Raw genomic sequence first — 25,685 nt, forward strand, 5'->3', positions numbered from 1 at the left:
ATTTTAAAAGGGAGGATAATGATTTTGCATTGGATAAAAGTGTTTGGATTTTCTCCCTTTTTCAAATTTCTCTCTTTTTTTTTTCTCTCTTTTCTCCAGTCCCCTACTCAAACATCATTACCAGGCATAAGCAGGGAAACAAGACCAGTACCACATGAGCAATAACTGATGGCAGCAGGTGTTTAGGCAGACAGACAGTAAGGGAAACACCTGGACTCTCATCTTTGGTTCAGGGATTATTTTTTCATTTTAATCCAATTTGCTTTTTTATGTTACATGTATTAACAAGCCTAGGTATGATAATCAGAACCTGGTAATCCTGGCTCAGACATAAATGTCATAACCACTAAGCTCCAAAGTTTTTTTCTTTATTTCACTCACTTTCTAGAAGTATAAATTTTCCAGGGTTGCCCTTTATTTTTGTGTAATACCAAACTGAGCCTATAATGAAAGCCTTCGTCTGAGAAAGAAAAGGCAGGGATATGAATCCTCCAAGCAGAAAAGGACACTATGCTTAAAATTTCTCACTTCACAAGAGAAAGCTCTGCTCTTTCCAGATTTGAAAAGCCAACACTCTTCTAAATAAAAATAAAAATAAAACTCTTTGCTTGGTTTTCTAAAAGGAACTTTAATGAAAAGTGGTGTACAGCACAACTTTTTGTTTTCTCACCTGAGACCTCTATTTTTTTTGTGTGCTGTGAAAGTCTCTGAGACACTCAAATTACAGTTCTGAAATCCTTCAAATTGGACACCCCAAAAAATATTTTTCAAAACTAATTTTAGACTCTTGTCCAATTTTTTATTAGCTGTAGCCCCAGCTGACTTACAGTGGACATCACTGAGCATCAAAATCAATTATCTATTACAACCCAGAATAATGAATCCTTGATATGTTAAGAGTTCAGCCTTGTGCTATAATATCAAAATGTCCCCAGGACTGGAGACTACACAATATAGTAAATAATAACTGGGGATAGAAATTGAAAAATTTTATTAATACAATGAACATATTGATATTTTTGTCATTAGAAGAATAATCAAATTGATTTAGCAAAACAAAAACAATGAATAATATGTCTGTTACATTTTTTGTCTTTTTTCTTAAAATCACGTTAAAAAATCCATAGATTGAAAGGCTTATTGCAGTATACCTTGTTGTGATTGCTATGGATTATTATCTGCACAGTGTATCTGACATTAATCAATCTAAGAGCTCTGAGATTTATAGTGGATGGTGCTTCACCACTCTATCTCTCCTTTTTTTTTTTCCACTCCTTCAAGGCATAATCAAGACTGCTTTACCAGACATGAGCAGAGAAAACAGGGAGCAATACCAAGTGGTCATCCAGGCTAAAGACATGGGAGGCCAGATGGGAGGACTATCAGGAACCACCACCGTGAACATCACACTGACTGATGTCAACAACAATCCACCTCGCTTCCCCCAGAGTATGGAGCATCTAATAGTTTGGTTTTCCAAACAACCTCTCAAAAATCAGCTGGTTTGCTTTGGCTATCTGGAAGGTTTTTTTTTTTTTAATCATTGTTTTTGTAGTACTTACCCACTGCCGCGTCTGTTTATTTTGCAGCATCCCAAGTCAAATGGGAATCTCTGCCTATATTTTTTAATATCAAATTATTTGTTGGAATGATAAACTTCTCATTCGTACTCTGCTTATAGAAATATTAACTGTAACAATAATTTAGGCAGACTGAAGGGATTTAGAGGAAGTTAACAACAAAATATATGGATGTGTTCTTGGAAATACTTTTAGTTCTGTTTGTTGAAGCAAGCAAACATGTTGCAGGTTTTTTAATGTTCTGACTTGCACAGGCAGAGTTGATCAGGTCATTTGTTCTGCTGGCAGTCTAAACATTTGGTTTAGGTACTAGTAATGGGTGTTCAGTTCTTGAATGATTTTGATAATCTAGGCCAGTCTGACACAAAAAATAAGGTTTTTAAAAATATCTCTGTAGAAGAAAAAAAAATAGCAAATAGCAGAATCTTGCACAACACAGAAGGCTTCAGATCTTTTTAGTCTAGGACAGTGTTTAAATCCAATCTCATGATGTTACAGTCAGTGTCTGATAACTGTTTGATAGGCTGCAAATAGGAGAAATTTACAGCCTCAGTTCAGTTCCTGCCAGAAAAGTGTCCACATAATAAAATTTGAATTGCTTGTTCACAATGATGAGAGACCTGGCTCTCTTTACAGATCCACTAAGGACTGAACAAAGAGAGCTGATTTATAAAATGCTCTCCTGGACTTGAAAAGCACTTCAGTACCATGGCAGTAAGTACACCCAGAATAGTACAAACTGTCCAACGTAGCACAGATTAAAAAAAATATTGGAAAACTCGGACAGCATGGAAGAATGGATCTTTGAAATGATAAATTACTGTTTTAATCTCTATCCATGATAACACATTGCTTTAAAAGAAGAGAGGGGAGGGGAATTACTGCAACCCTCATAAAGAAATATAATTTCCATTCACATTCAGAGTTCATTTGATGAGAATCACCTTCACATGGTAAATTCAAACATCAATTTTTAATCGAACTTCCTGTTCAACTTCATGAGGGGATACTTTTTTAAAATGTATAGCATGATGCAGCCTATAATATTTTGGTAAATAGGAATTCTGGAACCTAAACTATAATTTATGGTGGCACATTGCATTGTAATCCTCACTGTTGAATAAAATAAAATAAGATAAAAGAAAGGGTGAAGAACATATAGAACTGCAAAATAATTTAACATTTCCAGTCCCCTTAGCCTGTGTTCTTCATGATACTCTTCTTTCAAAATTAACTGAAGGCTCAAGTCTATGAAAGTTTTTCTGATTATTTCAATAAACTTTGGGGTGAGTACCTTTTAGAGAAATTTACACAATTTGATGCCTCATACAATGTTCTCCCTAGTATTCTACTTTGAACATCACTGATACACATTGTGTGGCCTACAGAAGGCCTGCTGTGGGATCTTCTGATGCTGCAGTTTCAGTTGTGCTCATGATCTTTCCCTCTCATTTTCTTTCTCCTCAGCAGGGTGGTTTTTAATACTTCTAGGAAATCAAAGAAATAGAAATATCAGGCAGATTTGATTTCTTCTTAGGTAGTTATAAAGAGGGGTACACATTCAAAAAACTATCTGTTCTGGAAGTTTGTTTTTTATGAAAACATTTGTCTTCCATTTTCTCTTATGTGAAGCAACAATAAGTAAAATTGTTGCCCAAAGTAAAGGGTGAACGGCAATTGCAAGCAACACCAATTGATATCAAGGTATTTAAAAGCCAAAAATTAATTTCTTAAAGAAGAAAGTAAAACGGCACCATGAAGAAGTGGTTGTTCAGACTGCATCAAGAAGAAGCATTTTCTGTTTTGTTTTGTTTCCTAAAAGTAGTTGTGGAAAATTAGAAGACGTAGGCCTAAAGGGAATTAAGATGGTATTATAATGACAGCTTTACACATTTTGAATTCTATTGAGCTCTAAACCAAATAGCCATCTCACATGCTGAAATGTGTATCATTCACACAGCACCACAAAAATAGGAATGCTTTCAAACAAAAAAGCACTGAAGGGAGGTATTTATCTGGAAGGGGTAATAAGTAACATGACTGAATCTGTTCTTATGGTAGGTCTGGCTCAGCTGCCAAACCCCAGAATTTGTCAAGGGTTCAGGGCTTGAAATTCATGGTTTAGCTGCCAGGAATCCTACCTTTCATCCCATTTGCAGACTGGTTTGAGGGAGCAATATACATTTTATTCTGTGTGGATTGCAGACAAACAGGCTACTGCTGAGTTTTCACTTACAACCTTGAATTTGTAACAGCAATCACAATTTAGCATCAGGCATTAGCTTCCAATTTGCTATACATTTATATAAATATAAGGTATTTTCAGGAGCTCTCTTTTGTATTTACTCTTTACAACTGGGGACAGAAACTCATTCTGCACTTAGAATTTTGAAATATTCCTTGTATTAAATGAATCAGGTCAGGATCCTTTAGGTGTCTTAAAAAAGAATGTAAATAGAGGAAATAGGATTGTTGCAACAAAGAGAGTTGACTGTACTTTACTACAAGTCAGTAAAATTTATATGTGTCCTCTTCGGATCCTTTGAATAAAGGTTGTACACTTTATTAGGTGATAATTTTGTCAGATTTTTAAGGTATTTCTCCAATGCTACTACTTCACTCACTAAAGTAATATGAATTCACATGAAAAAACAGATCAAAAGAAACATCAAATTCTGACACATTACGTGCAAAATCTGAATCCATCAGAAGTGTTTGGATTTTTTTACATTTTCTTGGAAGCAAACAACAGAAAATACCAAATTAGAATTTTTTTTGTCTTGCTAGTGAGGAAACATCTTCCATGTCTGCTTTTTCCCGGTAAAGAAATCCATCTGATTAATAGGTTTTCTGCTACAACATGTCTTTAAAATTATATTTTTTTTAAATGTTGTCAGAAAATATGTGTGAATTCACTTTTCACGCACACAAGCAAGAGTAAAGGGTCTGTGTAATCAGATTTCTTTCTAGAAGACTCTGATTACAAAAATAGCAATAGCAATTAACATGAACATGTATCCAAATGCCCTTTACCATGACTATTTAGCATATATTATCAATAATAGATGAATTTATTATTTTAAAACAGAACACTTACTGCAATATATTTCAAAGGAATTAAAACAAAAGGCTATTCTATTTTAGTCTCCTTCCAAAATCCTTACTGATTTCTACAACCCTAGTCTGAGAACAACCTTGAGAGAACAAAATAAAATCCTTTCCTGTTTCTAAGTATATCTAGGAACATTTCTAGAGAAAAAAAAAAACATATATAGTGCAAATAATCAGGGTAAGAACTGGTACCTTACTGTTTAACACCTTTTTCCCTTAAAATTGAAGAAAAAACCAAAGAAACACAGTATTATATAGCTTGGAAGAATAGCTTAAATTTTTTTTACAGTTTGTCAATCAATTCTGAATCCTGTTTTAAAGTTTAATGTGATGACTAGCAGCATTTTTCTTACAGTGTTTGGAACTTCAGGTTACTTTAAAAAATCTAGTTGAAATTGAAGATAATTTTTATTCAGAAAAAAAAAAAAAATGTTTCTCAAAACAATAAATGCTTGATTTTGCTCTTCTAGGCTCCTACCAGTTCAGCTCTCCTGAATCTGCACCACCTGGGACTCCTCTTGGCAGAATTAAAGCCAATGACCCCGATGTGGGAGAAAATGCAGAGATTGAGTATAGCATCTCCAATGGGGATGGATCAGACATGTTTGATATCATCACTGACAAGGACACACAGGAAGGGATTATAACTGTCAAAAAGGTTTACTTTTTCTCCCTCTCTTTTATATGTACTTAGCTCTTCAGGTGTTACGGTTATTTTTCCTCTTTCCAGGGAAAGGGAGGGTAGGTCTCACAAGGGGTCAGGCTGCCAAGGAGCTGTTGTATTAGTTTTGTTCTTCTCTTTCTTCAGCAGGTATCTGTTATTTTCAAGTCTCAAGGGAAATTTACTGGCATGTCACTTCACATAAAGCAATATTTCAGGGGCTGCTGTCTGTTCAATATATAGACTTTCACACACAGTACTTTCAAATTAGGGCTGTGAAAACTTGGAGAGGTTCAGTTCACAGTGGGGTTCATCAGCTGATTGCTGTTCTAAGACTTACAAGAGTGGTAGGCTTATCTGGAGCTTGATGAATTTGCACATCCAATACTAAACTCTCCCTCTCTAATCTGTTTTACAGCCTGTTATCTCCAGTTCCTAAAATCTGTCTTAAGTCCAGTTTTGGTGATACTTCAGTTGTTACCTATGATGTCAGTGAAACTTCAAAGAGCCAAGACATTCGCAGAAATTTAATTCAAACTACCATGTCTGACAAATTTATTGATTGCTTTTCAGAATTCAGCCTCTTAAACTCTGAACACTCCTTTTGATTCTAGTGTTATTAAATATATCAGTAACATTAATTGATAGCTACCTAAAATAAAATATCAATGTATAAACATGTTTGGAAACAGGTATATTTGTTTATGTATATGTATGTATGACCGTGTGCCATATATGGATATGCATGACGTAAATGTCACATGGATTGAAAATCATACTTCACAGATTTTCTTTTTACAAACACCAGTTACAAACACCAGTTTACAAACACCATTTTTCTTTCTGTGTTCTTGAGGAACACAGAGACCAGGGACAAGTCTGGTTTGTTCCTAGTGCCAAACAGGCAAGGGTAGATGGTAATGGGTAAAAGAAAATAAAGAAAAGATAAATAGGACAGAGAGCATTTAGAACTGGAATAATTGTTCTATTTACTGTCAATGGGATGAGACAAATATGACTTTACACAACTCCTTGTTGTGGACTGAGTAAAACTTCCCTATTTCTATATTTTTATTTTTATAAAGGTCAAAACCTCCTTTTTTTTTTTCAGGAACCTGAACAATTAATAGGCAGAGGGATCATAACTGCCTTGCTATCCTACAATAATCCTTAATTTTAATGTCTAGAATAAGATTGAATATAATCCATCTTCCCCAAGATGGATTAAAATTTTGAGCTTTCGCTCCTAAAAATGTTTTACCTTTTGATTCAGATTGTAAAACTTACTCACATTTCTTTTGTAAAGTGATGTAATTTTCTTTGTTATTTTTATTATTTGCTCCTCAGCATCTGGATTTTGAAAACAAGGTGTTATATACCCTAAAAGTAGAAGCAAGCAACACTCATCCTGATCCTCGTTTTCTTCAGCTGGGGCCATTCAAAGATACGGCTTTTGTCAAAATTTCTGTTGAAGACATTGATGAACCTCCAGTGTTCAGCAGACCCTGGTATTTAATAGAGGTAGATGAAGATGCCAAGGAAGGAAGCATTATTGGGCAGGTTGTAGCCCAAGACCCAGATATAGCAAAGAATGCAATAAAGTAAGCCATTATGCAATATAAAATTCTTTAGATGTGGGTCAAATCTCATACACAGAGAACAATGAGAGCGCAAGGTAGAAAGGGGCTGTTTGAGTAATTAAGCACATGGGGGCTGTTGGAAAATTCCAAAAGAAATATCTATGTTAGCTTGTGAAGGCAAACACAATTAGCACAATGAGAGGTGCAGAGAATGCTTTTTAAGAACAGTCTACAGGCACCAGGTAAAAAGAAAGGAGATGTCAGCATTTAATTGCCAGTGTGTCCTAGTAGTTTCACCAAGCTGTTCATAAAATTATTATTTTATACTATCTAAAACATTCAAAATTCTGTGTATTCTGTGCTCCCTGATGCTTGATAACAGTCACACTTCTGTACATAACGCCCATGTTCCATAGCTTAACTATTTAGTGATCACAGTATATTGAATAAGAAATCATTGCAAGAAAGTAATAACAGTTAGAATTAAAAGTTCAGTGTTGTGAAATTGCTGTAATTGTTACCAATCTTCTATTATCTGCAGTGACAAGCACAGCAGCTAAATTTGACTATTTACCATGCAAGTGATTATGAAAATTGATCTCTGCATTTCTGAACAAGCTTCCTATGTCCTGCAGCAGTATGTGTTGAGGTAGGAGGTGTGAGAGGAGGAGGAAAATAAAATATTTTTAAATAAAATATGTATAAAATCTCAATTTAACTTGATTATAACTGCTAACTACTAGGCTGATTAAAAAACAGCTGTAAACCAAGTTTTGTCTTGCTGGGTAAGAACAAAGCAAAAGCAAGTATCACAAAACAAGATTTTAAGAAATTTCATCTTAAAGAACAACTAATTGAAAGTTTTTTCTCTCAAATTTTGTGGTCCTTGTGACATCTCTAAAATAGATCTTTTAAATTGATACTTCCTTGTGTCTGCAATATGTGTCCTTTGGTGACAGAGTTCTCTAAGAAACAATTAATTTGCAAAAAATCTTATCTAAAAAAGTTAACTTTTAGTTATTATTCCAAAATTCACATTATGAGCTAAAATGTAATTTCATTTATCAATCTAAAAAACACTCACATAATAATTTGCTCTTCATCCTCCTCACTAGTCTTAAAATTGCTTCTAAGTATTTGTAGCACACAGGTAGTTATGGGAAAGCTTAGGTTAATTGTAAAGAAAACATGCTTGATTAAGCACAGTTAAAATTGGAAAACTTTTAGAGGTGGCTGTGAGCTAAACTGGAGACTGCAATGAGAGATTGTGATGCGCTATTTTACTGTATCTTGACAGATATTCTTTAGATCGACACACTGACCTTGACCGAATATTCAACATCTATTCAGGAAATGGATCCTTATTCCTCTCAAAGCCACTTGACCGAGAAGAAACTCCCTGGCACAACATCACTGTCATAGCAACTGAAATCAGTAAGATGAAGATAGAATTTATCTCAGAAGAATATTTGACCTGAGAAAAGAATTAAATTCTACAGTTTCTGTGACTTATCTTGTTTCATTAGTTTTGCCCTTATCCAGATGTTATTGGTAGACAAGACATCTTTAAACACACATATAAAAGTCCAATTTATTATTTTAAGATACATTTTGCCCATTTTTTACAAGGATATTTAGGAACTCCCAGGCTCAACAAAACCATATACAATATACATTAGATAAGTTAGCTGGTTCCTTGAGAATTTACATCAAATAATATGGTGCAGGTCTGTTGCACTAAATCTTTGGGAAAATCCTTGGAGGAAGGGGAGAAAAAATGTCCCTGACATACAAATACATTGTCAGAATAACCTCTGTAAGTGGGAGAAAATTATGCTTTACGTCAATGGATTTAACATATCTCAGAAAATGGCTTTGTTTGAAGTCAAGACTAGGGAAAATTTTTGCCCTCCATATCTGAAGCAAACCCTGGGCTTAATCTTTCACCTGGATTCTTTACTATTCTGTTAGATACTTTCAGGCATGGATGTGTCTTGCCTACTTTTTTTCTGAGGTAACAGTCATCAAAGGGGGAAACAGACTGATTTTCTGCCTTCCTTTATTCTCCTATAGATTACCTGGGAGTCAATGAGCTTAAGAGTCTGAGAGTTGGGTAATATGGAGACATGAGTCATATCCCCATTTTCAGAAAGATTTATATCTTTTATCTTTTCCTCTTAAATGCTTTTCATTGTTTGATCAAACATGTTCTACATTTTCAATATGCATAGTTTGAGAATCCTCTCTGGCAATACCTTGAGTTTGGAGGTTTGTGAAGAATGATTGATGATCATATCCTGCATTTATCATTATAATATTTTGGTTTTTACAGTTAGGGGAGAAAAGACAACTTTGATTTGGTTTTTTTTGGTTTTGTGTTTGTGTGTGTTTTTGGTGGTGGCGTTGTTTACTGACACTCTTACTGCTTTATTGATTTGAAAAGGTAAATGTTCTTAATAGCTCAGCCTCATGGAATGACTTTTGCAATGAATTATTTGCTGAACTGATATAAAGAATACACCTCCATAACAACTCAGTGCCGTTTTTAATGCAAATCAATTTAAGCATACTTTATATTATATATACATATATATATATATATAAAATAATAGAAACATTGTTTCAATTATAAATAGGACTTTCATGTATATGTAATGTATGTCATCAGAAAATGAAATATAATTGTTCTAGTATAATCAAGAAAATAGAACATTTCTAATATCTATTGGGAAAAAAATATTGGATTAATTTCATATACATATCTCTTTGTATTGTAATATAACTATTTTTTTTTCAGATAATCCTAAACAAAGTAGCCAGATACCTGTCTTCATACGGATTTTAGACATAAATGATCACGCACCAGAGTTTGCCAACTACTATGAAACATTTGTTTGTGAAAATGCAAAAGCAGGACAGGTAAACCAATACTTATATTACCAAAAAACTTGTAAGGAAACTATCCTGCAGTGCCATTATGAAGACTTCAATATATTAGTTTGAACAGAAGTGGACTAACCCAGCCTCTTCATTTCCTATCTTCTGCAGAAAATACAAGTTTGATTCAAAAAAGGGCATAAAAGATGAAGGATAATATCCTAGTAGAATAGCATAGGATATAATAAAAAATGATACTTTAAGATGGTTTTTCATTTCTAATATCAGAAAATATTTTTCAGAAATAGTTTTGCAAAATGCTACAAAATGCTTTATGCTGTACAATAATTCCATTTATTTCTGGATTTTTATCATTATCTTAGTTGATGTAGCAACACCTTCAAGTATATGAAGCAGGAAAATCTTTATTATGTCTCAGTTAAGAAGAGGTATGAACCAAATTTTTCAAAAATAAAGAGAAATGCAACTGTTTCCATTGTAGGTTAAAACTCAGTCTGGTATTGCGTCGAGTCTGGTCAAAGATCATGTATATCCCTTTCTAAATGACCTCAGAATTCTGTAAAATTATAAGAGACAAGGAAAAAATTGAAGATAAAACAAAGTGATAATTTGGATTTGAGTAAGTAGATAAAGCAACAGAACTCAGAGCCAGCATATTACAAAAATGTCTTAATATTGCTACCATTACAACATCATCTATTTATGCTGATGCCAGTCAGTCCTTCAGTTTTAAATCTTGTGAAGAAAGATTTTTTTTTTTTTAAAGTATTTACAAAATAACTGGATTTAGTAGCAGATAGGGTACTTTAAGATTATATCTCCAAAATGGACCTGAGACCACGCATGAGCCTCTTCTCTAGACTGATTCATTTTTGACTGGAAGAAAAAAGTTGAGATCATTATTTTCACTAGCACAAACATGAGTGGGTTCCTACTCTAGGAGGGACAAGCCAGGATGTAGCCCTAAGAACAGCTTAGGTCTGTCCTCAGGTCTCACTAGCTTTAGGCTGTCATCATCCAGCCAAAACTGTCTGGCTTCACAGAAAATATATGGAAAGTATATGTATATGCATAATATGTATAATATTTTGTTTTTCTTTAGAGTACAGTGACTATGCAATATTCAAAGACTTTACAAAGATGGGTGATATGGGTACACATCAGGAACCATGCTCATGTTTTACCTGATTTTCTGCCCAGTGTTTTTTAAGTCACAGGGGCTTCACCGAAAGTTGCATAGATGCTACTTGAGATGAGTTTAGCTTTTCAGGTATTGCAGAACTCCATGCAGAGCAAGAACCTGTGTTCTTGCTCAATTCAGATTCAATTCAAGTGGTGTTTTATGAATTGTTTAACAGGTAGAAGAAAAAAAAAGAGGGAAAAAAAGTGGATACAATATTTTCTTGGGATAGTGTATAAGATTCTATTCATTTTTCATTCATTACACATAATATCAGAATTCAGGCAAAATGGGTTAGGATGGAAGAGTATACTTTGATTAAAAAAATCACTACCCTTTGAAGAGGTATTTGACAATTTTTTCATTTTTTTAAAGGAAGTTTGACTATTTTTATGCAAATTATATAAATAGATGAATATACACATCAAAGGAAGTGATGAATTAAATTAAAACAGTGGAAGGAATTATCATACCAGAAAAATGAAAAAAAGAATACTTTTCACAACAACTAAGGTTTATAATCACATTGTCCTGTCTTAACCAGTGACATAAATTGCCACTTAATAATACAGTTCAAGCCTTACAGAAGGTACAAAAATTCTCCAAGCTTTTGGCTATTAGATCCATAAAGTTTTACTTTATGACTTGTAAGCTGTTTTTTTTCATGCTGAATACATTCAGATAATTCTAGTCATTAAGTTCAAACAGCTGCCATAGAATCTAAATTCTGTTAGTGTAACAATGTCTCATTGCACAAGACAAAATTGAGGCAAATAAATCTTAAAATCTCAGTGTCATGACTGGTAGAAAAGTGAGTCATGTATTTTATTCACATAACACAAAGAAATGTTCAAAAACTTAGAAATTAAGATCTAATTGAAATTAATCTTGTGCAATTTTGCCAACCAGCAAATACAGGTTTTGTCATATATTTGAAGAAGTTCAGTCCAGGCATACTGGCTGTCAATTTCCTTAATCCAATTTCCATCTAGTCTAGCATACTTGGTGAAATATCCATGAATGTATGAAATATCATTTATCTTTCTGGTAAATTCTGTGCTTACCTAATAACAGATATGTCAGAGACCCATTAGATAGGTATGCATGTTGCTTTCCAGATCTCCTATACATCTAATTTACCAATGTAATTTCAGCAATTATTTTCCTTCATTGGAAAAACCTACAAAATACTAAAAACACAGTGTGCACCAAGTGTAGCTACAGAAAAATGAGAGATTCATTTTGGTTGTCTATTTTTTAACAGCTGGGGTCTTCAAAAAAGGCACCTGAGTTTGTATCTGGACATTTACATGTAACTGACTTAGTATTTCAGAAGAGAGACTACCTTCAATACATGAGAGTACTTTTATTTTGGTGCTTAAAATAGCAATGAATATAGAAATATGAACTTGAATATTTTGACCAAGGGTGCTAAGTTCCAGACAACCTGTATTGCTCATGTCTAGCAGTCCCTGTATAATACAAGAAAAATAGAAACATGTGTTCATTTAGTACTACTCCAGCCTATTTTAGAGATTGCCCAAACCAGCTTTTTTATTATAATCATTATTGCTTCTTGATATATCACAGCTCTGCTTCTACATCTTTTGTTTACCATAACAAAAGAATCAGACTGAGAAGATAAATATATTTAGTTAATTATTTTTTTTTTAACCAGGACCAGTTACTAGTCACACTGCTCTCTAAGTCTCAGGTGCATCAGGAAGCATCAGAATGATCAAGTATTGTTCTCTGCTACCAAGCAACATTACTCATTCTCAACATCAACAGATAATAGAGGCTTCACTCATGGTTTTCAGATAGCCTTAGAAGGGTCAGAGGAAAGAAAATACTACAGAGTTTCTCCTACTCTTGTCTCCTAACAACAATGGTATGACTGGGGAGAAACCTTATCACAAAAGTTTAATAAAAATCTATGTTCATTAGGCTGAAACACATTTGTCACCATAAGAATCTCATTCCATTGGCTAATACACAGGCTAAAGAAAAGTAGGAAGCAGCCTTCCTCTCATGCAATTTAGAAACCCTTAATCTTGAAACCTCAGGGACTGTTGTAGGGAAGGCTTTGGTACAAGTTCTCTCATGCCCTTGTCGCAGGAATTAATTGGGTCTTTTTAGCTGGATTAGAGGATGAGTACTCTCCATGGAAACCAGGAAGATACACTTGAGAAGGAGACTGATTTAGCTGAACAACTTGTTGGTAAAAATTTAGCTCCATAGTTTATTGCAAAGTTTATTGTTGGCAAAAATTTAGCTAATTTCAACACCCATCAAGAAAACAACCTGGGTCACTATTTTCCCCTCTGATACAATATTCTTTCCTGACATTCACAGGCTTTCAGACATCAGAAAGTAGAAAGTTTATTTCCTTCTTCAGAGACTTGCCTGATTTTTCTTTTCATTACTCTCTATACCCTCCCTCTCTTTTTAAAAGAGAGTAGAGAGAGATCACTTTTTTCTCAAGGGTGAATTTCTAATTATCAGTCATGACTTCATATACATTGTAGCTGCTTCACTAGGTAGACACCTTTTGGCTTATTTTAGTGAGAGACCCATGTTAACAGTCTGTCTTTTTAAGTAAGAATTGAAGTGCGAGTTTTCCAACTTTTGATAAGCATTCACTCCTGCTTAAAACTGCCAACACATTTGTGGAACAGAGCCAAGACCTGGAAACCAAACTGCTTTGCATTACTGAACGTGAAGTTTTGTTAAGTGGCAGGCATCTATTCAAGCTTGCATATGTGTGATGGAGACTGTTTTCTGCAGCTAGCACCTTACAGGGGTATAGCCTAGAATTGTGTCTGTACAAGTGTGATCACTCAGGCCACATAATGACAAGATGGACGTCCACTGACAGCTGGATTGATTTTGAAACACTCCTATGGGCCATATCATCATGTCTTTTACATAACCTTTGTCCCACATATTTACACTTGCTGTTAGTAATACATTCAAGATTTATTAATGATTGACCCTACCAGATCATACAGGCAGGAAAAGGGGTAAGAGGAAGAGAGGATAGGAGAAAAAAAGCTGTTCTTCCATCATCTCCCCATAACATTTGCACACATTGTTCTCATGATTGCCATACATAGTTTCTCTCACAGGATTTTCTCCCCCATAGTTTATTGCAAAGTGGTGAGGTCTTTCCAGATTCCTAGAGAAACACTTGAAGCATTAAACAAGTTCAATAACTTTCAAGAAAGCCAGTGCTTCGAGATCCAGAATTTGTTCTGTTCTCTTCTATACCACTTCTTTAAAAATGTTAGACAAAAATAAACACTAACATTTCCTAGACATTCCTTTCTCAAATGCTTAGTGATACTTTTAAGTCTATTTCTCTTTTGTACAACAACCAGATTTAATTAAGAGCATGATATAACAAAAAACAAAAGCCCAAATGCTCCAAGTGGATTAAAGGCCTGCTCTACTCTTCTGTTACATACAGAAACAACAAAAATTCAGCAGTTGTTACTGTATCTCTATCCTAACAATATCTTTCTCCAATGGTCTTTGTGACTGGAAGTATAATTTTTATGCTATATGATAATCATCTTGTATTTAAACTTCAGAAGGGCGATCTACAACACTGACCATCTTTAAATTTCTGTGAAAGTGACATCATTTTTCACCATTTATAATGAATTTTGAAGAAAGGAATTTTGAAAAAGAAAAATGTTTAGAAATAAAATAACAACCACTAATACATTACTGTTTTGAAAAGAAGTAGCAGCAGAATTCTTTGCAAATGTTCTATTAGTCTCGGCTTTTGTTTTATTAGTAGAAATGTTTAACCTGAAAACATATTGCATGTGTCCACCCATGGACTTCATCTTGTTCATGTTTCTCCAAGGAACTTTTCAAAGCACGTGGCTGTAGTTTGTAAAGAGTACACCCTGGAGCCAAGGTGCAACAGCCATTTATTTGCATGACATGCCAAGCCAGGACACACTGAAAAGCCCATCTTAAAAGCGTCTAGATGGTGCTGACCTCTGTGCTGATAAAGCTTAACATTTGCTTTAATGGTTCCTATATTTCTTTTAAAGGCATTCCCAAGGCTGTGCCTATAACCAAAGCCTTCTACTTGTGCAGCTCTCTGTGTATACATATGCAGCCTCAGGAATGCTAACAGCATGCTCTTAAGTGCACAGAGACCCTTCCTGTTTCAGAATTCCCCCACCTAGCTTCTACTTACTTGCTGTCTTTAAGACAACGTGAAGAGCAGCCTTTGCCTAAGGATGTATAAGATACATAAAAGGAATCTGTTTCTAGGCAGTCCACTCACCCCCAACCACTTTTTTCAGACATGAGTACAAATAACTATAAAATAGCCTGAACATAAACTACAGTGATAGCTTTGACTGCAGTGCAAGTCCTAAAGTCATAGCATCAAGGTCAAAAAAAAAACAAACAACATGAAACAGGATTGTAATTGAAGTATTTCATGTTTGAAAAAAAATATTTCAGTGGAAAATAGGTCCAAACCCTTTAGCAGAATCTCTGTCTTCATCATGAAAGAAATAAATAGAAACAATACAGATACAATGATTTGGATTGAAAAGGACCTTAAAGACCACCTTGTTCCAACCCCCTTGGCCATGGCCAGGAATGTGACCCACTAGACGGGTTGGGTTGCTCCGGGCTCCATCCATCCTGGCTTGGAACACTTCCAGGGATGGATCATTCACAGTGTCTCTGAGCAACTTGGTTTAGTGTCGCAAGATTATTTGAATGAAGAATTACATTCTAACATCTAAACTAAATCGTTCCTCTTTTAGTTAAAAATCATTCCCCCTTGTCCTATCCCCATCTGCCTGTGTAAGAAGTCAATCTTCCACTCTTTTATAAGTCCTCTTAAAGTACTGGAGGCTGACAATAAGATCTCTCTAGAGTCTTCTCTTCTCCATACTGAACAACCCCTACTCTCTCAGCCTGTCTTCACTGGACAGATGCTCCATACCCCTAAACCATCTTTGTTCCCCTACATTGGTCTCACTCTAATAGACCCACATCTCCATTATGGTTAGGACTCCAGACCTGAATTCAGTGCTCCAGGTAGGATCTCACAAGGGAAGAGTAGAGCAGTAGAATCACTTCCCTTGACCTGCTGGCTACTCCTCTTTTAATGCAGCCCAGGATACAGATGGCCTTCTGAGCTCTAAGCACACATTTTTGGCTCATGTTCTGCTTTTCATCTACCAGAACCTTCAAGCTCTTCTCTGAAAGGCTGCTGTTAATGATATTTTCTCCAATTCTATGCTCTTGTCTAGGATTGCCCTGGCCCAGGTGCAGCACCTTATACTTGGACTTGTTGAACTTTGTGAGATTCTCATAGGTCTACTTCTCACAATTTCCCAGGTCTCTCTGGACAGGATCCCTTCTTTCTGTTGTGTCAGCCACACCACTCAGCCTCGTGTCATCTGCAAACTCACTGAGGGTGCACTTGATCTCACTGCCTATATAATGTATAAAGATATTAAAGAACACCTGTCCCAAGACACCAGTCATTGTCAGAGCACTAGTAAACAGCATGGCTAAAGCTTTTTACTAGTGGGACTGTTACTAAAGCTGTTTACTAAAGCTTGGGACCAGCACTGGTCCCAAGATCATTAAGAAATGTTTCCATTGGGAATAATTCTTCTTGCTACTCATTTAACATTGTCAAACTGCTACAAACACCTTGTCCTGAATGTAAAAGAGAAAACTTCATATCAGTGCTTATGTTTAAATTTTCATTACCTCAAAGAAAAGTGACCCTTAAAAACTTGAATTGACCTATTAAGATCCACTCGGGAGTATGGCAGTGTTTTTTTAAAATACACAGAAAGCTTATTCACATGCATAACCCTCAAAATAGTGACAATACTGCTGTATTTCCTAAACTGTGCTCATTCATGTGGGAAGGTATGAAAGAAAGAAAATAATGAGAATGGTTTTATTTCCTCTAAGCTTGATATGCTTTAAATATATTTGAGCAAAAGTAATTTTCTTGAAATAACTCTTCAATCATAAATCTTACATCATCAGATATCTTGGTCTCAAGTCCTGATGAAGAGTGATCATAACTCAATGTCCATAAGTGCATCAAAATGGGTGAATATATTTCTGAAATGAAATCACAAAATGTACACAAAAGAGTACTAACTTTTCTTCATATAAATGAGATACTTAAAAACAGCCAGATCACTTTCATTTCTGTGGTGATTATCACTGACATCATTGTCTTTTATTTACAGCTGTATAACTGAAAAAAATTTCCTTAATTAAATAAGATTTCTAATTTCCTTTCACCTGCTCGTCATTTGGAACAATTCACCTGACATCATGGTTTCTCATTGTTCTTTTAATCTCCTTTTTTTTTCTGGTAGGCAAACAGCTGGTTCTCATTTTATGTTGTCAATAGTTAGATCAGGTAATGAGGTTGGGTTTTTTTCTTCTTCAACCTTACCCTCAACAATAATTATTTGTTGTAATTAGGTTCCTCTGTGCCTGGTACAATTGTGCTTCTCCATGTGATTTGCACATGAAGGGATTCAAATCTTACAAACACCTAATGATTACATCTCAAAAAAGACCCAAGATACTCAACTACAGTTTCTGATAGTTATTGCAGCAGGATATTTTCTCCTAGAGTTTTTCAGCAAGTAATTGTAAACTGCACAAATGTTGTCACTTATTCTACCACTCTTATCCCTGGTACTTTTCTATTTCTTCTGTATGTTCAAACTTGTGCTAATGTGAAAGGAAAATTTTCTCATTTAAATTTGGTGTCTTAGCCCACTCAAAATGTTTTGGGGTTTTTTTAGCAATATTTTTAAACTGTGGAAAACTAAAATTAAACTCAGTCCTAGTCTTGCTTTCTGTACTAACACTCTCAGAAGCAGATTACAGTAAAGACAAAAGCAACTGAACAAAAGCAATTTCTAAATTGCAGTTTAGAAACACTCTAAACAGGATACTTCACCATAAACAAGGATTTGACAAATCTTGTGAAACAACTAAAAATTATAAAAAAAATTCAAAATGAAAGATCAATGAACATTAAATGCTTTAAAAATGAAGAGATTTTTATATGTAGTTATTACTACATATAAATTCTAATTACACTTAGAAAAACTGCATAATCCTGTTTTGAGCATAGTCACATCCTTTTGTGCAAGGCTGATGTTTACAGATAACCATTCAAGTTCCTCAATATACCTGAAAAATAAAAAGGAATTATAAAAAATATTTTGTGTTTGTTTTAGAAGGAGCTGTTGGAAAGTGAATGAGCTAAACTCAGACCTCTCAACTGTTTCTGTGTTACGTTTTGGGTTTTTTTTTTTGTTATGGGGTTTTTAAAATTATAATTCAATATTACTAATTGTTATCAAATTATTTAAAGTTAACTAGAAAAAATGGATCAAATATTCATGGTGCAGTACAGCACTAGTGGTAGCAAGATTCTGAATGATAACAGCAAAAAAACACTTTAGCATAATGATCCATTCTGTGAGATACTACATACCTTCCAAAATTTATCTCAAATCCCATTATCCTCAAATTCCATGAAGGCTGATGTTCAGAGACAGTATATATGAAAAAGGAATTCCTTATTTGATTGGCACAAAGTTTATAGATCACATTAGTGCTGCTTGTTAATTACTGTATTTCTGGAAGAAGTCAAGGTGCACCTTCTCTGGAAATAAGGGAAAACCAAAGTCTTTGATAACGAGTGGCTTTCATATCTGTGGAATTTCAAGACACCCTGAACACTGGAAACACCTGAAAACTCAAGACAGTCATTGGCTCCCTCTTGGCTTTGAAAGAAAAATGTCTGGCTGCTGAACATATTCTGCCTTTAAGTTCCATAGAAATGCACCTGTACTGAGTTATAGCATCCTCAGTTGAGACTGACTCCTATTTTTGTGCCACCAGTTTTGTAATCTGGTGATTGGATGTAAACCTGTCCTTGCAAGCCAAGGTGGACTACGGTTTACTCTCTGGTGACACCCACCAGGAAGGGTAAATGACAGAACAGCCACTCACAGAGCTTTCTGGATTTACTGTGACTTACACAGTGTGGCATGGTGTTAAATGTTGCAAGTCAATTCATAAACCACAGCTGCTCCTAGGTAACTTTTCCTTCCTCAGTTCTGCAGATGTTTCCTTTAGCCTCTCTCTGTCAGTCCACCAGCAGATAGATTAAAAAAATAGTCAAATTGTTAGCATTTATGTGTGTCTACATAAACATGAGTACACACGTTTTCACGTTTTGATGCAAAACAAAAAAAAAGCTTATGCAATCCAGATGTACTGCTGAAGCCTCTCTTTTTTCAGCCCACTCTGCTCTGACCCTATTCTGGCACTATTATCACTCCTTCCCAGCTGGGCTTGAGTGGCCTTGTTAGGGCAGCTATTAAGCTCCACAGCCAGAGGTTTCAATTTAGGAAGGAGTAAAGCTTCTCTTTTTATTACCCCAGGAGAATCGAGAATCCTGCCAGTGCAGTACTCCAATTTATCGCCAGGAGCAGATGAGGTGGATTGAGAATTAGACCCACTTAACAACTGGTTTACACAGCACTCTCTGTCATTGCTTCATGAAGCCACAGGAGGTTTATGGCTTATTCAGAAGGGCAAATGTTTCTGTATCACTGCAAGATACTGAGTACAAATCAAAGCACATGGTTGTTCTGCAGTGCAGACTGGACCCTATTTCCTCCTTTGTAATATGTTTGAACCATAAAATAATTTGTTTAGTGTAAGCTCTACTGTATTTATGTGGGAAACATTTGTCTTAGGACATGAATTTTTGTCTTCAGATAGAGATTCATTGGATTTTTATGGGACATGAAAAGCAGAGAATTGAAACACCAGTTTTCTAAAATAGCATGAAATACTCTTTTCTTTATAGCTCATACAGACTGTGAGCGCAATTGACAAAGATCAGCCTCCTCGAGGACACAAATTTTTCTTTGAGTTGGTGCCAGAATTTGCTGTTCATCCGAACTTCTCTGTTGTAGACAACAAAGGTAACTGCTGACCCTAACATCCCCCTCCCCAATATCACATAAAACTTAATTCAGAAACATTTATTGATTCTGTGTTTCCATTCTAGATAACACAGCAGGAATTATGACTAGAAGAAATGGCTACAGCCGTAGTAAGACGAGTACCTATCTTCTGCCAATCATAATATTTGACAACGACTACCCGATCCAGAGCAGCACGGGCACGCTGACCATCCGGGTGTGTGCCTGTGACAGCCGGGGGAACATGCAGTCCTGCAGTGCTGAGGCCTTGCTGCTCCCTGCCGGCCTCAGCACAGGGGCACTGGTGGCCATTCTCCTCTGCATCATTATCCTGCTAAGTAGGTACCTGTGATGAGTTGTTTACTTGACCAGACAAAGATCTAGTCACTTCAAGAGACCTGATATTCTTAAAGCCCATATTCACATGACCCTGCAGAAAAATATCATCATTACTCTTTAGAAGATTGTGTGAGAAGAGTGAGACTGTGCTATTTGGTTTAAATACAATTGAAAATATAGGGTAATTTTTAGTTACCATGCTCATTTGAGTAATGTTCAATCAGATCTTCATTTAGATGCAGAACTTTAAAATCATATTTCTGATGCTGTGCTAAGTTTTGCAACAATATTATGAATTATATTAACTATTTAATGATGAAAGATTTGGGTTTTTCCTGTTCAGAAAATATTTAGCTCAAAAGCATAGGATAGAAATATTCAATTTCTTGCAAGTGATAGTGAGAACTGCTGATTAAATAAGTATGAGAACAGAAGTCAAATGAGTGTTTGGACGGTAGAAGCATTAGAAAGATGTGGTTACATATGAAGGAAGTTGAATAAATGTTAGCTCATTATCTGGTGTTAAGAACATAAAAATTTCAACTTGCATGTTTTGCAAGTGTCATCACCTCTACTTTCTAGTAAAACTTTGCAGAAAACCTCTTTCATTTTCCACCTGTCCTAGCAAACATAGCTTGCCAAGGGGTCAGTGGGAAGATACAGGTGTTAGATTATATAATTATAAGGGGATATATTTTTTTTTAGCTTTTACCCTGGATTCAAGATAATTCTGTGATCCTCCTAATATTTGCTATAGGTATTAGAAGAAGGGCACTATCTATAAACTTATCTGTACTGGGCTTAAGGGAGGGAGAATACTTGAGCTCTAACAAACTGATAAACTACTTAGATTCGGGCATTGCTGCTGGCCTGGTTTCAGCACCAGCCCCCTTGGATTCCCCAGGATGTTGCCCAGGCATAGTCAGGGAATCTGCTGATAGTCTGCTGAGAGGCAGAACTTGAAAGGCACCATTCTCAGGAGAAAATTATGGTTCAAGCTCTGCCAGACCTAGCTCTTCACCTTGCATAGTTGTTATCATCATGTCAACAAGCTCTGCATCTTTAAAGCCATCCTGTACTCCCGGACAAGAGCAGGAAAAAATGGAGCATGAAACACATGCCCTTACTCGCTCAGAATAAAATCATTGCCCTGACTGGCTGCAATGCTTTAGTACAGATTGAACAAATCTGTACTAAACTTTGAACTTATCGAAGTTAGATGTGCCTTAGGGCCACAGCAATAGAATATGAGACTCAGAAGAGGACCAGGGACCATTGCTGTGCAGAACAAGTATGATACTTGTGTCTCAGCCCCAGGGTTAGAGGCCCTGTTCTGCTTAGAACTGCTGACATATATGAAGTCAATGAAACATGTGACTGTGGAGTATCTAAACAGAACTTTTAGTCTACAGCTAGTGTGATACTCAGCATCTTATTTAATTTTTCAACAAGGTGCTGTGTTATAATAGTAAACTATTATAGTAAACTAGTAAACTATTTACTATTTATAGTAAACTATTTACTATTTATAGTAAACTATAAACTCTTATAGTAAACTATAACTATAATAGTAAACAACATGCCCAATATAGGTGAGACAAATTAAGTACCAGGCTGTGAAAGACACTTCATGATAACTTCTTAGTGATCTGCCCTTTTCTCCTACATGGAGTTCTTAATCTTACTAAAGTGTGTAGTTTCTCATCTAGCGTTATGAAAAGAAGGGCCTCTGTACAGTACAAGGAACAAAACCCAAACAATACAAAAAGGAACATATTTTTATTAATTTTATATTCACAGCATAATATCATGGCATGTGGAAGATCTCTATTTCCCTCTCCCTACCCGCAGCATGTCAAATCTTAGCTTATATTCACCAGTATTCAGGTGATTCAGAGTAAAAACTTAGCTCCTAGGACACAACTAAACCAGTCAGCACTGTTGTAATTTATGGTTCAGCAATCACTGCTATGTCTCATTGACAGATGGTCTTTCTGGCCTCTATTATTTACTCCAGCTACTGGAGAGAGAGTCAGATTTTTACATGCACTTAAGCATTGAATTTCTACTGAAATCAATAGCATTTAGACACCAGAATGTATTTACAAAATCCTAACTTCATTTTTTTATCTCCGCATATAGAGCTTCATTTTTGTATCAATCCTTACCTCTTCAGAAGAGTTATTCTACTAGCGTTTCATAAACTAAGGGGATCGTGTTTTTTCAAAAGAAACATTTAGTAACAAACATTGGATTTCAATTCTCACAGTCATTGAAGCAAAAGTAGTTTTGTCAATTATATTGATAGCTTAAGGTCTTCAGGTTCTTATTGTCAGAGGGACCTGTAGATCCCATATTCAGAAGTGAATTAGACACTTGGGAATACCTAAATCACTAGCTTTCAAGAGTGTGAATAACTTTTGCCAAGGAGATTCAACTACATTTGATGAAAGGACCCTTAGTGACTGCCAGAAAGGTAGTACTTACAAAATTAAAATCAAAATCAACCCTTAGTAAGATAATATTGTATGGTATTGTTTACTTTTCACCTTCAGCTTAGTTGCAAACTTATTTAAAATATAAAATATTTTGATAATTCCTCCCATAGGTTTAAAAAAATAATAAGTTTTTGATTGCTATCAAATCATTTATACTTTCCCTTATTAACTTGGAGATAGATTTTATCGCTACATTTCTACTAAAAATCCCATTCCAGCCTTAAAACCTTTCTAGGTCGAAAGATGAGGTAAAATTTTGCCTCATTTATTTACTTTCTAACAATCTGTTTATTCATTCACTTTTTGTTTCCTTTTAGTATTAGTTGTCTTGTTTACGGCTCTCAAGAGACAGAGGAAGAAAGAACCCTTGATCATCTCAAAAGATGATGTTCGGGACAATATTGTGACCTACAATGATGAAGGAGGTGGGGAAGAAGACACCCAGGCTTTTGACATTGGCACACTGAGAAATCCTGAAGCAAGGGAGGAAAGTAAGATGAGGAGAGATGTTATCCCAGAAGCAATATTTCAGATAAGGCGGACTGCACCTCTTTGGGAAAACATCGATGTCCAAGATTTTATTCATAGAAGGCTAAAGGAAAATGATTCAGACCCAGCTGCCCCTCCTTATGATTCATTAGCAACATATGCTTATGAAGGAAATGATTCCATAGCAAATTCACTCAGCTCCCTGGAATCACTTACCACAGAAGGCAACCAAGACTATGATTACCTCAGTGACTGGGGACCTCGGTTTAAAAAATTAGCAGATATGTATGGTGGAGAGGACAGTGACCGAGACTGAGAAAGTAATCTGTGACCTGGTCAGTGTTAGTGGAATTCATGTCTATGTTCCTAGATAAATAAAGTGGCCTACTCTCATACTTGGGAATAAAAAATTTACAAAAAATAGGTGTTGTCTTAGTAAGGGTTTGCTTAATCAATAGGTCAACATGAATGAATATGAATGATTGACATTTTAAAAAACACTATAACCCACCCTCTCTGCCTAGAAACTTCTGATTAAAGGGTTTTATAGGAAATGAAAAGATAACAAAAGGCTTTTTGTGCCTTTGATAATGACATGGAAACTCCATATTTTTAAATTGCTTTGCTTTACCTTTCCTACTATATTGGATAGTGTGCATCTGCATTGTAATTTAATCTCAAAAATACACTTTAAAAAGATTAATATTACTGCCATATTTATTGAGTTAAAAATATCTGTGTGTTGATTCATCCTGATATTTTTATATATGTATATTTATATTTTTGTATTTTTATTAAATAAATTAGAATTTATAAAAAGACTACTTACTCATGTACTTTGTCAATCATAAAGAACTGTCCAATCTTTCTGAACAAAGGAAACTTGGTATTGTGCAATACTTCATTTTTGAATGCATCTTCTTAGATTAGTGGTTGCAATCTACTGTGCAAGAATGATATGGAGAGAGGGCTCTGTAATGAGAATGCAGTGTAGAAAACAGAAAAAACTATTTTGAAAAAGTGATTATAAATAAATGCACTCTGACTTACAATGTGTATTGCTACATGGCATAATACAGTTTCATGGTGAAGCTCACATACACATACCTTTTTACATGAACAGATGACCACTGAGAGGACTGAACAGATAGATGCCTAGGGATCTAAGGAACTATTAAAGTTTATTCTCGTAGATGTGAAAGCAATTTTTAATATACCTTAAAAAAAATTGAATAATTAAGCTAGTATGAATAATGAAAGGAAGGTCATTATATACTAATCTTATTTTGGAGCTTTGAGACAATTAGAAAAATCAGGTATATTACTGATAGTTTCTTTTAAATAAAAGGGAACCAAGAAATAAAACCAAAGTCTAACTAGTACTTTATTAAAGTTATTAATGTTCTACTCCTTCAAAGAAGTGTGTTCTTTTGCATATTTCCTACAGCCTTAATGACAGTCATCAAGTATATATTTTTGTTTAAAATATATTTGCTGGATATGCTTTTATGAAATGCACTTATTTTTTAGAACACAGAATAAAAAGAATATAAGTGGATCACATGATTTAACAAAGTTGAAGGGTTTATCCACATTTGTTAAAAAAAGAAGAATATAAAACCTCAAATTTATGGAAAAGAAACAGTTTATACAATACAGGAAGTGCATTACCCAAAGCATTTACATTTTTAATGTTAACTTTAAGGAAAACCAACACCTACAGGTCTTTCAAAAAAATCACCTACAAAATAATAATGTTTCAAGGTTTTCTCTATAGTAATTAGCCATTTTCCAGGTCTTTTTATAATGAAACTTAAGATATACATTGACAATATTATGTGGACTACTGAGGCACATATCTCTTACCATAAAATAATAAAGAGGCTTCAGCCTCAGAGACCCTTCAGCCAGATATAAGAACACACTCCTAATTACCTTTCTACTATGTTGACTTTCAGATTATTTACCAAAAATATTTCTTTATTATTCTTTATTTAGTCCTTCTACCATACTCTTCTGCCAGCCCTCAAGTTTCTTTGTGCTGAATTCTTTCTTTTGGGGGGAAGGAATGTCTGTGTGATTATGGTTCCAAACAAGCACCTGAACAGCTTGCTGTGAGATGCACATCAGGTCCGTGTGACACTATGCTGAAAAGAAAAAAACTTTAGCATCATAGAAATGTCAAAATAACCTGCAAATATGTGGCAGCTATTTACATGGATGTGATGCAGTTACAGGGAAATATTGTATAACTTGATGACATAAGAATGCATATATCTGTTTTGTGTCTTTTGGAGGTGAAAAGAGTTATGGAGTG

General features: G+C 35.1%; 1 protein-coding gene across 1 annotated transcript in view; it reads left to right on the plus strand.

The window, feature by feature from the left end:
• CDH9 (cadherin 9) overlaps positions 1-24,652 on the plus strand; it is a 65,885-nt gene extending 41,233 nt beyond the window's left edge. Inside the window, exons 4-11 of the mRNA XM_053986027.1 lie at positions 1,282-1,449; positions 5,162-5,349; positions 6,700-6,953; positions 8,230-8,366; positions 9,730-9,851; positions 19,925-20,042; positions 20,129-20,380; positions 23,197-24,652. Of these exons, the coding sequence (XP_053842002.1) occupies positions 1,282-1,449; positions 5,162-5,349; positions 6,700-6,953; positions 8,230-8,366; positions 9,730-9,851; positions 19,925-20,042; positions 20,129-20,380; positions 23,197-23,684 (1,727 nt within the window). The 3' untranslated portion in view covers positions 23,685-24,652. The remainder of the gene's footprint in view (positions 1-1,281; positions 1,450-5,161; positions 5,350-6,699; positions 6,954-8,229; positions 8,367-9,729; positions 9,852-19,924; positions 20,043-20,128; positions 20,381-23,196) is intronic.
• The last annotated feature ends 1,033 nt before the right edge of the window (positions 24,653-25,685 follow it).

This window comes from Vidua macroura, chromosome 1, assembly GCF_024509145.1.
Source record: "Vidua macroura isolate BioBank_ID:100142 chromosome 1, ASM2450914v1, whole genome shotgun sequence".
In the NCBI taxonomy this organism is placed as follows: Eukaryota; Metazoa; Chordata; class Aves; order Passeriformes; family Viduidae; genus Vidua; species Vidua macroura.